Source organism: Oncorhynchus gorbuscha, linkage group LG06, assembly GCF_021184085.1.
Source record: "Oncorhynchus gorbuscha isolate QuinsamMale2020 ecotype Even-year linkage group LG06, OgorEven_v1.0, whole genome shotgun sequence".
NCBI classification, from domain to species: domain Eukaryota; kingdom Metazoa; phylum Chordata; class Actinopteri; order Salmoniformes; family Salmonidae; genus Oncorhynchus; species Oncorhynchus gorbuscha.
Genome location: NC_060178.1, coordinates 67,896,628 through 67,913,014, shown reverse-complemented (window position 1 = coordinate 67,913,014; position 16,387 = coordinate 67,896,628). Strand labels below are relative to the sequence as shown.

General features: G+C 40.3%; 1 protein-coding gene across 1 annotated transcript in view; it reads left to right on the top strand.

Moving 5' to 3' along the window:
- Nucleotides 1-6,909, top strand: part of LOC124038259 (E3 ubiquitin-protein ligase NEURL1-like) — a 59,246-nt gene extending 52,337 nt beyond the window's left edge. The window contains exons 5-6 of the mRNA XM_046353892.1: nt 3,420-3,587; nt 4,065-6,909. Of these exons, the coding sequence (XP_046209848.1) occupies nt 3,420-3,587; nt 4,065-4,309 (413 nt within the window). The 3' untranslated portion in view covers nt 4,310-6,909. The remainder of the gene's footprint in view (nt 1-3,419; nt 3,588-4,064) is intronic.
- Nucleotides 6,910-16,387: the final 9,478 nt, after the last annotated feature.

Sequence of the window (16,387 nt, the reverse complement as noted above, 5' to 3'; positions counted from 1 at the left end):
CCTGAAGAAGCTTTCCCCACACTGTTCATTCTGTACTGTCTTTGCTATCCCTTTTCCTTTCTTTCTTTCCCCCTAAACATTTGGTTATACTGGTACTTGAGTAACCAGGTTGTTAGTTAGCGAATAATGTTACATGACTGAACACGGTGTAAACAAATGCCTGTGAGTGGTTTTGGAACAGCCCCTGGAATGGTTTATGAACGTAAGAAAGAAAAAACCATTTCAACAGTTTGTGCTGGAAACAATCAGTTTTCGCTGTATTAATGGTGCAACCATGACAGTAATGAATCTGTACTTCACTTTTATATTTTTTTTATCTTTATAGGTCACTCAAAAACAATAGTACAATGAAGCCTAATCATTACAAAAATTATTACCTGGTTGATTATTTTTGTAGATGCACGGTGATCCCAAAATAAAATGTCGGGTCAGACAGTATAGTATTTCGTAGCATATGCAACCAAAATGGTTGCACTTTAGAGCCCTGTGTATAAACAACAACAAAAAATTGTGCCATTAAGATATAGCCCACTAGGTCTGTGGATTTGGAAATGTCATAGCTATTCTCCTCTGATGCCAATAGGAGGTCTGATGCCAAATAGGGCTGCTGGTGCTGCTGTTCAGAATGGATGGATATGGCACAGGACAGACACTGCCATGGCCAGAGGGATTGTAAATGTGGTGGGGGGAGGAGCACTTCTTGGTGAGACTACAATACCTCAAGGGCTCCTGATTCACTTATAGATGCACACAAATGCAACCATACATACTGTAGACTGGGGTCCGGGGACACAACTGATTGGCTCAAACTGACAACTCAACTGATTGGCTCAAACGCATAAAGAAGGGAAAAAAGTAAGTAACTTTTAAGGCACATCTGTTCATTGAAATGCATTCCAGGTGACTACCTCATGAAGCTGGTTGAGAGAATGCCAAGAGTGCAAAGCTGTCATCAAGGCAAAGGGTGGCTACTTTGAAGAATCTCAAATATAAAATATATTTGGATTTGTTGAATACTTTTGTGGTTACTACATGATTCCATGTGTGCTATTTCACTGTTTTGATGTCTTCACTGTTATTCTAAAATGTAGAAAATTGTGAATAAAGAAAAAACATATTTGACAGGTACTGTGTATATATAAACAAACAACTTTAGAGGGGGCCATACAATGTAATGTGTTATAATTAATCTGCAATATAGCCAACAGACTATCAGAGATTATCATGAAATAGACACAAATTACTTATTACTTATTCCAATTTGTGTCTACCACACAATTTCTTCATAACACATTTGTGTCCAGTACACGACTTTCTTGATGTGGCGAACGTTAGCTAGGCTAGGGGTTAAGGTTAGGGGCAAAGTTCTGTATGAGAGTCAGGGGTCAGTCTGATTTATGGAGATATACAGTTGATCTCGGAAGTTTAATAATAATTTTGCACGCCCAATTTTTTCAGTTTTTGATCTGTTAAAAAAGTTTGAAATATCCAATAAATGTAGTTCCACTTCATGATTGTGTCCCACTTGTTGTTGATTCTTCACAAAAAAATACAGTTTTATATCTTTATGTTTGAAGCCTGAAATGTGGCAAAAGGTCGCAAAGTTCAAGGGGGCCGAATACTTTCGCAAGGCACTGTATCAACATAACCTGAAAGGCCGCTCAGCAAGGAAGAAGCCACTGCTCCAAAACCGTCATAAAAAAGCCAGACTACGGTTTGCAACTGCACATGGGGACAAAGATCGTACTTTTTGGATAAATGTTCCCTGCTCTGATGAAACAAAAATATGGGGATGGCAGCATCATGTTGTGGGGGTGGTTTGCTGCAGGAGGGGATGGTGCATTTCATAAAATAGATAACATCATGAGGCAGGAAATTATGTGGATATATTGAAGCAACATCTCAAGACATCAGTCAGGAAGTTGAAGCTTAGTCGCGAATGGGTCTTCCAAATGGACAATGACCGCAAGCATACTTCCAAAGTTGTGGCAAAATGGCTTAAGGACAACAAAGTCAAGGTATTGGAGTGACCATCACAAAGCCCTGACCTCAATCAATCCTGTAGAACATTTGTTTACAGAACTGAAAAAGCGTGTGCAAGCAAGGAGGCCTACAAACCTGACTCTGTTACACCAGCTCTGGAATAGGCCAAAATTCACCCAACTTATTGTGGGAAGCATGTGGAAGGCTACGCAAAACATTTGACCCAAGTTAAACAATTTAAGGCAACGCTACCAAATACTAATTGAGTGTATGTAAACTTCTGACCCACTATGAATGTGATGAAATAAATATAATCTATAATAAATCATTCTCTCTACTATTATTTTGACATTTCACAGTCTTAAAATAAACTGGTGATCCTAACTGACCTAAAAAATGAATTTTTACTCTGATTCAATGTCAAGAGTTACGGAGCCTACGGAGCTGTGAGGGGAACGGCACCTCAGTACGTCCAGGCTCTGATCAGGCCCTACACCCAAATAAGGGCACTGCGTTCATCCACCTCTGGCCTGCTCGCCTCCCTACCACTGAGGAAGTACAGTTCCTGCTCAGCCCAGTCAAAACTGTTCGCTGCTCTGGCTCCCCAATGGTGGAACAACCTCCCTCACGACGCCAGGACAGCGGAGTCAATCACCACCTTCCGGAGACACCTGAAACCCCACCTCTTTAAGGAATACCTAGGATAGGATAAAGTAATCCTTCTCACCCCCCCCCCTTAAAATATTTAGATGCACTATTGTAAAGTGGTTGTTCCACTGGATGTCATAAGGTGAATGCACCAATTTGTAAGTCGCTCTGGATAAGAGCGTCTGCTAAATGACTTAAATGTAAATGTAAATGTAAGAATTGTGAAAAACTGAGTTTATATGTATTTGGCTTAGATGTATGTAAACTTCTGTCTTCAACTGTAAATAGAACATATAAAAAAGATAAATGGATAGCACACAAACATAGATCGTATGCTATCCATTTATCCATGTATCCTCTGACATGCACTGTCAACTGTGGGACCTTATTTAGATAGGTGTGTGCCTTTCCAAATCATGTCCCATCAATGGAACTTACCACCGATGGACTCCAATCAAGTTGTAGAAACATCGCACGGTTGATTAATGGAAACAGGATGCACCTGAGCTAAATGTTGAGTCTCATAGGAAAGGGGCGGAATACTAAAAAAAATATATATATACTGTTTTTGATTTTTAAGTATGCAAAAAAAGTCTAAAACTATTTTTACTTTGTCATTATGGGGTATTGTGTATAGATTGAGGATTTTTATTTATTGAATAAAACATTTTACAAGCCTGTAACGTAACAAAATGTGGAAAAAGGAAGGGGTCTGAATACTTTCCAAATGCACTGTACATGAGTTCAGAGCAGTTTGTATGTGACACAGTGCTTCTCTGTGCCCTCAGGCTCGTCTTTGAATGCAGACCCTCAGGTGCCATCAATTCCCAGCTCATCATCCTGCACCCCTAACACCCCAACACTGCGCTGCAGCGACAGCTCCGAGCCCAACCTGAACATCAACCTCAACACCATTCTCAATGCCAGCTTCCCACCAGCCTTCAGCAGCTCCACAGGTGAACCCTCTTTCCATTACTACCTTCTCACTCACCAGGTCAGATGTAATCCCGGTGTTTTATCTCTCTCTATTTTTCTCTTTTCTCTTCTTCCTCCTCTCTATCTCTTGCTGTATATCATTTCCCACCTTTGTTTATGGCAGCAATGTGACCAAGAAGGGCAACATTAGCTGCGTTTAACACATTTGTTGAGAGTTTCTTTTGACCGCGATAGGCAGGAAATGTGATATGTATACACAAAAGGTCACACAGCAAGCTGATACATGTTATTATAGTTTAGTCCCTCTCAAAAGGAACAACATGAGTTATATTGACTCAATATCCTGCAAAGTGTAAACATAGAAGATATCTTTTCAGAGAAGATGCAGTATAATTAGTCCGAAATTGAAAAACGCCTACTAGGAGAAGTACAGTTTCCAGGCTATACGGTATGACAATTATCCACCTAACACTAAAACCTATTCCATTGTCTCCCAGGTACGACTCCCAGCTCTCCATTCTCCAGCCACCCAGAATCCTCCACTTTCCAAGTGTGCTCGGGCTCTTGGAGTGACGAGTGCACCATCTGTTATGAGAACGTGGTGGACACGGTGCTGTACGCCTGTGGTCACATGTGTCTCTGCTACGCCTGTGGCCTCAAACTGAAGAAGATGGCCAACGCCTGCTGTCCGATCTGCAGGAGGACTATCAAAGACATTATAAAGACCTACCGGAGCACGTAGGTTCGGCCTGGCTGTGTAACACAGTGTCTTATTCACCGAGATCAAAGTAAACATTGAGGCCTATCAGTGCATGTAGGGCTGACCTGTCTGTGTCACCTATGGCTCAGCTACAGGAGGTTTTTCAAAGACCACCAGAGACATACTGTAATTCAGTCTTATTGGAGCATGTAGGTTTGGCCGGTCTCAGTATGGCTCAGCAACACTGAGATTCAGCATCATCCTGTTGACCCGTCAAAGATATCAGAAAAACATGTTGGGGCATAAAGGGCTGGCATTTCACCATTACCTGTCTACTGTACAGTGGAGGCTGCTGAGAGGCAGACTGCTTATACTAATGGCTGGAATGGAGTAAATGGAATGACATCAATTGGGGAGCATGGGCTTGTGGTAATGTTATGGAAACCATTTGTATGATGTATTTGATACCACTCCACCTATTCTGCTCCAGCCATTACCACCATCCTGTCCTCCCCAATTAAGTTGTCATCAACCTCCTGTTCTACTGTACCAGGTATGTGATAGACCATTAAAGATATTATAACAATACACAGGAAGAGGCCATGCTGGCTTCCACTGTGTCACTGTATCCCAGATACTGGATTGGACTATCATGGAGGTGGACTTAACCAGGAGGGATCTGGCTCACTCACTGCAAAACAATCATCTTTCACCCCACTGGTGGTGGACAGTGATGCATGTTTTGTTGTTTTGGCTCTGTACTCCAGGATTTTAAACGATACACTGACTGTTAGGTTTCTGGTGTAGACTTGTCAGCTTTAATTTGAGGGTATTTTCATCCATATCGGGTGAACTGTTTAGAAATTACAACACTTTTTGCACATAGTCCCCCCATTTTAGGGGACCAGTAAGTATAGGGACAAATTCACTTATGTGTATTGAAGTAGCAAAAATTCGGTGCCATATTCATAGAAAGCAATGACTACATCAAGCTTGTGACTCTACACATTTGTTGGATGCATTTTCTCTTTGTTCAGGTTGTTTCAGATTATTGTGTGCCCAATATAAATGAACGGTAAATCGTTTGTGTCATTTTGGAGTCCATTTTATTGTAAAAAAAAAACAATATAATGTTTCTTAACACTTAAAGGTAACCTTGTCCCGAGGATAATTGCTAGAGAACCAGCTGTTAGAGGAGATTATGATAAAGGAAACAGGATATCTTTGTCACATTTTGTCTCTTTAGTTAGAAAGTCTCTCTGATATTTTGCCTTCATACTGTGTTTTTGCTGTTTACACAGGAAACTGTATTCACACATGTGGAGGTCAAGGATCTAGCTACAGTAGCTGGTTATTGTTGCACAGTATGTGAGCTTTAGACTTGCATTGCAATCATTTAAAACAAGCTATTTATCTAATCATTAAGTTTTCATACTAATACAGTGTTTTTAATCTATAATGTTTCAAAGACAACAATGGTCAGGTACAAGCCACTTTTCAGGTTCATAAAACAAGGTTGAATTATATGTACATTTTCTTTAAATGTGTTTTTTCATGGTGTCAAAATGTGCCATCTGATCCCTCACTATGGGATAACTAACTATCTTAGTTTGAATATTATAGAAGAGTGTTCGTGTGTGCCTTTTGGAGAAGAGAACTTGTTACAACACTGAAATGTTCAGGCAAATGAATATTCAGGTGCATATTTATCCCAGTTCACTTTTACATAGGAATGAAGACTTGCATCCAATCACACATCCCATCTAGTGATGTAAAAAAAAGATGGTGTTTTAAAGCCAACGTTTGAGTATGTGTAATATGTACTCTATGTATGAAGTTATTCAGCGCTATTAATAGAAACTGTTTAACACAAGCCTCTGTCATTGTATTGTATAATAGTGGATTAGTCTTGCGCTTGAGAAGTGGTTTGCCTTGACTTTTCTACTGGTTCAGTTTTCTCTGACCAAATTAGGACATACAGAGAACAACCATGATACATGTTAACAGAGACAATTATAATAATGATTTTGTGTTGTACTGTATGATAATTATTTATTTTTTCAATCATATGAATTATCACTGTGTTTGTTCTTTTGACATTCTGTAGACAAGTATTTTTCTATTGTTTAATTTCCACTGATCTACTAGTGTGGGTTGAAATAGGATTTTCCATAGCCGAACATTACTTTTTATCCAAGTCGCACCCACAGACACTTAAATATCAATTTTTCATCCTCTCCAACTTTAGAAATGTTCAATCTTATATTGCAACATTGTGTTGTTTTACTGAAACACGCACATAACGCACCTCGCTTCATCCCATTCTTTTATTTTCAATATCTATAATCATAAAATGGGACCAAATATTTAAAGGTACAAACACACGAGACAGGGTAGAAGTATTGCTTTTTGAAGCAAAAATCAGGTCATCTTTCTTTACTACTTTTGATTTGTTATCATTTTGTCAAAACATCCCTCTGTGTAAAATAATGAATAATAAAATAATACTTTTCTGACTTGCAACATTATGTTCACTGTGTGAGTCAGATGGACGTGACACCTCAAACTTTAAGTTAAAGTAGTTCCAAGCAAATTCTAATGTGCCTACACATTACACATACAGTACGTATGAAATAATATGCATCATAAGATTCTATAGCTACAGTGGGGCAAAAAAGTATTTAGTCATCCACCAATTGTGCAAGTTCTCCCACTTAAAAAGATGAGAGCGGCCATAGTGGAGTTTGGAGTGTGACTGTTTGAGGTTGTGGACAGGTGTCTTTTATACTGATAACAAGTTCAAACAGGTGCCATTAATACAGGAAACGAGTGGAGGACAGAGGAGCCTCTTAAAGAAGAAGTTACAGATCTGTGCGAGCCAGTAATCTTGCTTGTTTGTAGGTGACCAAATACTTATTTTCCACCATAATTTGCAAATAAATTCATAAAAAATCCTACAATGTGATTTTCTGAATTTTTTTTCTCATTTTGCCTGTCATAGTTGAAGTGTACCTATGATGAAAATTACAGGCCTCTCATATTTTTAAGTGGGAGAACTTGCACAATTGGTGGCTGACTAAATACATTTTTGACCCACTGTATATTAGCAATGTCAGTTTGTCAACTTACTTTCATGGTTATTACATTTGCAGCGATGCTGAGGTTTGCTAATCCATTAGTAGACAAGTTAGATATGATTGTACCAAAGCCGAGTTTTCATAACTGCTGGTTACATCTCTAATGTAATGTGTTGAGTGCAATCTACAATGTAGAGTTTTGTTAATAGTGATTCATATCTACACCTTTCTTGCTTTTAAACATTAAAATAGATCCGCAACATTAGGGCAACACTCCAAAAATATAAATAACATCCATACACAATCATGCTGCACAGTAGTATTCTGGTCTTCAGTCTGTGCATGTGAAATACAAAGCAGAGGGCTACAGTAAACAGTCATAACTCACACAGAGACTGTTTAGAGGGGAGGCATGTAGACCTGGCCAGAGTGAACATCATCTGTTATTTACTACCATGCCTTAGCTAGGTTGGCTGCACTAGTGTTTTATACTGCAGTCTAATATGCATAAATAAAGCCTGTGATGGCTGGACATGAAACAAGCAGCGGCAACCATTTTTCATGGACCAAGTTTCTCAAAAGTGAGGGGAGACACAGCCACCGTGTGTAAAACTGACATGGACACAGTATATCTCTCTTTTCTACATACAGACTTTCCATTTAGACCTCTGAATGAACCTGGGCCTCATTCAAACATACCGGTAAGTTAATGGTTTTGGTGGCAGACATCTGAGTATTATTCCGATTTTTTTTAACCCACCCTTTGGGTGCGGTTGTTGGTGAATTAAAGTAAACTGAATTGAAATTGTCTCACTATCAAACACTTATCAAAGCTGTGCACTGTTGGTTCAGTGTAATTGTTGGACATTTGAGCTAAAAAATATATAGTAGTCTCCAAATGTGTATTTCATTAGCATGTCCTTGTCCAGTATGTAAAGCTGTTGTCAATTCCAGGTTCATAGCTGTCTTAAAATAGTTATGTTGATATCAAAATTCTGTATCAAACAAGTAAGCCATAATCTAATGGTATAGTGTTGAAACAAGGATTTGAGAGTTACATTTGGACTGAGCTGTTCTAGAGTGCTTATGCTGCCCCCTTGAGGATATAGGATTGTAACAATCAATCAAATGTATTTATAAAGCCCTTCTTACATCAGCTGATGTCACAAAGTGCTGTACAGAAACCCAGACTACAACCTCAAACAGCAAGCAATGCAGGTGTAGGAGCACGGTGGCTAGGAAAAACTCCCTAGAAAGGCCAGGACCAAGGAAGAAACCTAGAGAGGAACCAGGCTATGAGTGGTGGCCAGGCCTCTTCTGCCTGAGCCGGGTGGAGATTATAACAGAACATGGCCAAGATGTTCAAATGTTCATAGATGACCAGCAGGGTCAAATAATAATAATCACAGTGGTTGTCGAGGGTGCAACAGGTCAGCACCTCAGGATTAAATGTCAGTTGGCTTTTCATAGCCGATCATTCAGAGTATCTCCACCATTCTTGCTGTCTCTAGAGAGTTGAAAACAGCAGGTCTGGGGCAGGTAGAACGTCCAGTGAACAGGTCAGGGTTCCATAGCCGCAGGCAGAACAGTTGAAACTGGAGCAACAGCACTGCCTGGGGACAGCAAGGAGTCATCAGGCCATGTAGTCCTGAGGCATGATCCTACGGCTTATGTCCTCTGAGAGGAAGAGAGAAAGAAAGAGTGAGAGAGAATTAGAGAGAGCATACTTAAATTCACACAGGACACCGGATGAGACAGGAGAAATACTCCAGATATAACAGACTGACCCTAGCCCCCCGACACATAAACTACTGCAGCATAAATACTGGAGGCTGAGACGAGGGGTCAGAGACACTGTGGTCCCGTCCGACGATACCCCCAAACAGGGCCACCCAGACAGGGTATAACCCCACCCATTTTTCCAAAGCACAGCCCCCACACCACTAGAGGAATTTCTTCAACCACCAACTTACCATCCTGAGACAAGGCCGATTATAGCCCACAAATGTCTTCGCCACGGTACAACAAGCCACGCCAACCCAGACAGGAAGATCCGCCACACCAACCCGGACAGGAAGATCACGTCAGTGACTCAACCCACTCAAGTGACGCACCTCTCCGAGGGACGGCGTTGAAGAGTACCAGTAAGCCAGTGACTCAGCCCCTGTAATAGGGTTAGAGTCAAAGAATCCCAGTAGAGAGAGGGGAACCGGCCAGGCAGAGACAGGAAGGGTAGTTTGTTGCTCCAGTGCCTTTCCTTTCACCTTCACACTCTTGGGCTAGACTACACTCAATCATAGGACCTACTGAAGAGATTAGTATTCAATAAAGACAAAGGTTGAGACCGAGTCTGCGTCTCTCACATGGGTAGGCAGACCACACCATAAAAATGGAGCTCTATAGGAGAAAGCCCTGCCTCCAGCTGTTTGCTTAGATATTCTAGGGACAATTCGGAGGCCTACATGTAGGTATGTACGGCAGGACCAAATCGGAAAGATAGGTAGGAGCAAGCCCATGTAATGCTTTGTAGGTTAGCAGTAAAACCTTGAAATCAGTCCTTGCCATAACAGGAAGCCAGTGTAGAGAGGCTAGCACTGGAGTAATATGATCACATTTTTTGGTTCTAGTCAAGATTCTAGCAGCCGTATTTAGCACCAATTGAAGTTTATTTAGTGCTTTATCCGGGTAGCCGGAAAGTAGAGCATTGCAGTAGTCTAACCTAGAAGTGTCAAAAGCATGGAATCATTTTTCTACATCATTTTTGGGCAGAAAGTTTCTGATTTGCACAATGTTATGTAGATGTCCTTGAAAAAGTTTTGATATGTTTGTTAAAAGAGAGAGCAGTGTCCAGAGTAACACCGAGGTCCTTCACAGTTTTATTTGAGACGACTGTACAACCAGGATTAATTGTCAGATTCAACAGAAGATCTCTTTGTTTCTTTGGACCTAGAACAATCATCTCTGTTTTGTCCGAGTTTAAAAGTAGAACATTTGCTGCCATCCACTTCCTTATGTCTTAAACACAGGCTTCCAGAGAGGGCAATTTTGGGGCTTCACCATGTTTCAGCTGTGTGTAAAGCTGTGTGTCATCCGCATATCAGTGAAAATTTATATTATTATGACATCACCAAGAGGTCAAATATATAGTGAAAACAATAGTGGTCCTAAAACAGAGCCTTGCGGAACACCAACATTTACAGTTGATTTGTCAGAGCACAAACCATCCACAGAGACAAAATGATATCTTTCCCGACATATAAGATCTAAACAAGGCCAGAACTTGTCTGTGTAGACCAATTTGGGTTTCCAATCTTTCCAAAAGAATGTGGTGATCGACGGTATCAAAAACAGCACGAAGGTCTCGGAGCACGAGGACAGATGCAGAGCCTCGGTCTGACGCCATTAAAAGGTCATTTACCACCTTCACAAGTGCAGTCTCAGTGCTACGATGGGGTCTAAAACCAGACTGAAGCGTTTCGTATACATTGTTTGTCTTCAGGAACGCATTGAGTTGCTGCTCAACAACTTTTCTAACATTTTTGAGAGGTATGGGAGATTCGATATAGGCCGATAGTGTTTTAAAAATTTCTGGGTCAAGGTTTGACTTTTTCAAGAGAGGCTTTATTACTGCCACTTGTAGTGAGTTTGGTACACATCCGGTGGATTTAGATCCTTTTATTATCTTCGACATAGGAGGGCCAAGCACAGGAAGCAGCTCTTTCAGTAGTTTAGTTGGAATAGGGTCCAGTATGCAGCTTGAAGGTTTAGAGGCCATGGTTATTTTCATCAATGTGTCAAGAGATATTGTACTAAAAAACTTGAGTGTCTCCCTTGATCCTAGGTCCTGGCAGAGTTGAGTCCGTGATTTGCTTTCTAATAATCATGATATTTTCCTCAAAGAAGTTCATGAATGTATCACTGCTGAAGTGAAAACCATCCTCTCTTAGGGAATGCTGCTTTTTAGTTAAATTTGCGATAGTATCAAAAATAAATGTTGGATTGTTCTTATTTTCCTCAATTAAGTTGGAAAAATAGGATGATCGAGCAGCAGTGAGGGCTCTTCGATACTGCATGGTACTGTCTTTCCAAGCTAGTCATAAGACTTCCAGTTTGGTGTAGCGCTATTTCTGTTCCAATTTTCTGGAAGCTTGCTTCAGAGCTCCGGTATTTTCTGTATACCAGGGAGCTAGTTTCATATGTTTTTAGGGGTGCGACTGCGTCGAGGGTATGGCGTAAGGTTAAATTGAGTACCTCGGTTAGGTGATTAACTGATTTTTGTACTCTGACGTCCTTGGGTAGGAGGAGGGAGTCTGGAAGGGCATCTAGGAATCTTTGGGTTGTCAGAGAATTTATAGCACGACTTTTGATGATCCTTGGTTGGGGTCTGAGCAGATTATTTGTTGATATTGCAAACGTAATAAAATGATGGTTCGATAGTCCAGGATTATGAGGAAAAACATTAAGATCCGCAACATTTATTCCACAGGACAAAACTATGTCCAGAGTATGACTGTGGCAGTGAGTAGGTCGGGAGACATGTTGGACAAAAGCCACTGAGTCGATGATGGCTCCAAAAGCATTTTGGAGTGGGTCTGTGGACTTTTCCATTTGAATATTAAAGTCACCAAAAATGTGAATATTATCTGCCATGACTACAAGGTCCAATAGGAATTCAAGGATACATTGAGGAACGCTGTATATGGCCCAAGAGACTAGTAAACAGTAGCTATAAAAAGTGATTGAGTAGGCTTCATAGATTTTATGACTAGAAGACAAGACATAAACGTCATTTTATTTGTAAATTGAAATTTGCTATCATAATTGTTTGCAACACCTCCCCCTTTGCGGTATGCGCAGGGGATATGATCACTAGTGTAACCAGGAGGAGAGGCCTCATTTAACACAGTAAATTAATCAGGCTTAAGCCATGTTTCTATAAGGCCAATCACATCAAGATTGTGATCAGTGATTTGTTCATTGACGATAACTGCCTTGGAAGTAAGGGATCTAACATTAAGTAGCCCTATTTTGAGGTGTGAGATATCACAATCTCTTTCAATAATGGCAGGAATAGAGGAGGTCTTTATTCCAGTGAGATTGCTAAAGCGAACACCGCCATGTTTAGTTTTGCCCAATGGGGGTAGCTGAGCTGACTACACTGACTATGCTAGTGGCAGACTCCACTAAGCTGGCCGGCTGGCTAACAGCCTGCTGCCTGGCCTGCACCCTATCTCATTGTGGAGCTATGGGAGTTAGAGCCCTGTCTATGTTTGTAGAAAAGATGAGAGCACCCCTCCAGCTAGGATGGAGTCTGTCACTCCTCAACAGGCCAGGCTTGGTCCTGTTTGTGGGTGAGTCCCAGAAAGAGGGACAATTACCTACAAATTCTATATTTTGGGAGGGGCAGAAAACAGTTTCCAACCATGATTGAGTTGTCAGACTCTGCTGTAGAGCTCATCACTCCCCCTAACTGGGAGGGGGCCAGAGATAATTACTTGATACCGACACATCTTTTTAGCTGATTTACACGCTGAAACTATTTTGCGCTTGGTGACCTGTGACTGTTTCATCCTAACACCGTTGGAGCCGATGTGGATAACAATATCCCTATACTCTCTACACTCGCCAGTTTTAGCTTTAGCCAGCACCATCTTCAGATTAGCCTTAACGTTGGTAGCCGTGCCCCCTGGTAAACAGTGTATGATCGCTGGATGATTTGTTTTAAGTCTAATACTGCGGGTAATGGAATCACCAATGACTAGGGTTTTCAATTTGTCAGAGCTAATGGTGGGAGGCTCCACATGGTTTACTTGGTCTGTGGAGGCATTAGGTATCCTATTAGGTACGATTCTGATAACCTCAGTAAAAATGTTCTCAGTTTACAGCTAGTGACCGGGGAAAACATTTTGTAGCGCTAGTTGGCTGCACCTGCGCCAAAACTACTGTATTTCTTAGCTTGTGCTCAATCTTCTTTTTAAATAGTGAGCCAACATGTTTTCAGCACTTCTATTTCCATGACTGATTCAAAACATATTTTCTCATGGCTCTCTCTCATCTCTATGCAGCAGACATACTGCAGATTGAGCAACAGGTTTTGAACATTGAAATCGGCGAAACGTATCAGTGTCTTCGGAAAGCATTCAGGCCCCTTGACTTTTTCCACATTTCTTTATGTTACAGACTTATTCTAAAATGTATTAAATACTTTTTTGCCTCATCAATCTATACACAATACCCAAAAGCAAAAAAAGCAAAAATGTTTTATTTTATTTATTTTTTACAATTTTAGGAAATGTATTAAAATTAAAAAACTGAAATGACATTTACATAAGTATTCAGACCCTTTACTCAGTACTTTGTTGAGGCACCTTTGGTAGTGATTACAGCCTTGAATCTTCTTGGGTATGACGCTGCAAGCTTGGCACAACTGTATTTGGGGAGTTTATCTCATTCTTCTCTGCAGATCCTCTCAAGCGCTGTCAGGTTGGATGGGAGCATCGCTGCACAACTATTTTCAGGTCTCACCGGGCTCTGGCTGGACCACTCAAGGACATTCAGAGACTTGTCCCGAAGCCATTCCTGCATTGTCTTGGCTGTGTGCTTAGTGTTATTGTCCTGTTGGTAGGTGAACCTTTGCCCCAGTCTGAGGTCCTGAGCACTCTGGAGCAGGTTTTACTCAAGGATCTCTCTGTACTTAGCGCCATTCATTTTTCCTTCGATCAGGACTAGTCTCCCAGTCCCTTCCGCATAAAAATATCCCCACATCATGATGCTGTCAACACCATGCTTCACCGTAGGGATGGTCCCAGGTTTCCTCCAGACATGACGCTTGGAATTCAGGCCAAAAGTTCAATCTTGGTTTCATTAGACCAGCGAATCTTGTTGACTTTTACTGAAGAGTGGCTTCCGTCTGCCAACTCTATCATAAAGGCATGATTGGTGGAGGGTTGCAGAAATGGTTGTCCTCATCTTCACAGAGGAACTTTGGAGCTCTGTCAGAGTGACCATCGGGTTCTTGGTCACCTCCCTGACTAAGGCCGTTCTCCCCCGATCGCTCAATTTGGCCGGGCAGCCAGCTCAAGGATGAGTCTTGGTGATTCCAAACTTCTTCATTTTAAGAAATGGAGCCCACTGTGTTCTTGGGGATATTCAATGCTACATAAATGTTTGTTAATGTTAAATAAAAATATTGGCAAAAATTTCACACAGCCAGGACAAGTCTCTGAATGTCCATGAGTGGCGCAGACAAGAGCCAGGACTCTTCAAAACTTGATTGCTGACATTTTGGGACTATATCAACAATGGACTAATGAAACAAATACCAAAATGCTGTCATGTTGTTGCTAGCAGGCAGGTTAGGTTGTATCAACATCCAATCCAGTAGGGTCAATACGAAACTATAGTGAGCTTCGGCTGGTCAACAGCAATGCAATATTATGGAGTAAGCAACACAAATTCAGCTCAGAGAGTAATGCACAAGATCAGATTCTTGCAGAGAAATCCACTTAACTACTGAGAATCATAACAGCCTCATTACCTAAAATGAAGACAGCCAGTCAATCTGTTGCATCTCTTTTCTTCACTGCGTTGAATAGTACGATGCGTTAAGGTTTGAGGCACTTTAGTTTGCATTACCCCCAAGGTGTCTCATACCTTGAAACATACAGGATGAAGAAATTAAAATAATCATAATTCATTCTGTAAAAGAATGACATCTTTAAACAAAATGCACACTGAGGTAATGCAGAAAGTGCATTTATTCACAATTAATTCATTATTATTGTTCACATGTAATCATAAAATGAACGTTCTCTCTGCTGAATAATATAAATAACATTTCTGTAATGTAGCAAGCTCTACAACTAAAGTTCGATTCCATACTGTCCAGCAGACAATGACAAAGGACACTTGTATGTAAAATAAAACTGGCAGAATAGGATCATTCATTGGAACCATATTTCAGCAGTCTTGAACATCAGCCATAAGAGGGCCAGCTTCATTAAAATAAATTGAGAATTTTGTGCTTGGGCAAGAGAGTATGCAATGTGACCTATCCATTGATAAATCAGTTCTATTCCATTTTATGTAAAACAGGGTAAGATTATCTCAATGTAACTAGATGTTAGTTCAAAATAGGGAATTCATTACTTGAAATACTTTATTTAAAAAGTTATGTAGCTAGAATATATGTTCAAACATAAAACATTTATACTACACAGAATTATTAAGAGTACACCTTTTTAAATACTGTATGTGCCTCCTTTTCAAAGGGGCAAGAGTATCAAGTCTTTCCCCATATGAGTTATGAGTAGCACCAGGTGGGTCATTGTTTTATGCATTTGCACTGCTGCCTGCAAGCCCCTTGTGGTATGAATAAAGGATTTTAAATGTAATTGATTTGTTCCCTCTCAGATAAGATCACAATTTAGAATTGCTATTCAACACATCGCTGGGGTTTGGTTTTGAAAGCCAATGCAAAGCCTCAATTCCAATATTCAAGTGAAATATTCCTTGCTCTGGTAAATTAAATGGAATAATGGAAGTGCATAAGCAGCTCATCATTTATTTTTTATTTTTTTCAACCTAGCAAACACCTTAAAAGGTAGTTAATGAACATTTACGGTTTAATAGACGATTCTGAAGAGCGAAAAAAAATTGCTGATTTACCACTCCTTCTAATATACAGTAGGCTGACTTATTTTGTCACAAGACCAGAGCAGAAATACACTTCTAAGGTGGCGAATGATACATACTGTACGTATAAGACATTAGGTAGAGTGTCATCAAGAAAATCATGAAACATTGATAAAGAATTACATTAAAGCTACAGTCAGCAACTTGGGAATCTGTTTAATTGTTATTTCAATTCTTCATATTTTGATTCTGGAAGAAAATTCTTATAAATGCCTTCAGCACAACTGTCTGTCTTTGTCATAAACCAAAATTGTCCTAGCCCTATCCCTCAGCTGTTTATTTTTGTTTTTCAAATCTCCGACTGTAGCTTTTAAGAGGTTTCAAATGACTTACATGCTGTAATGAACTG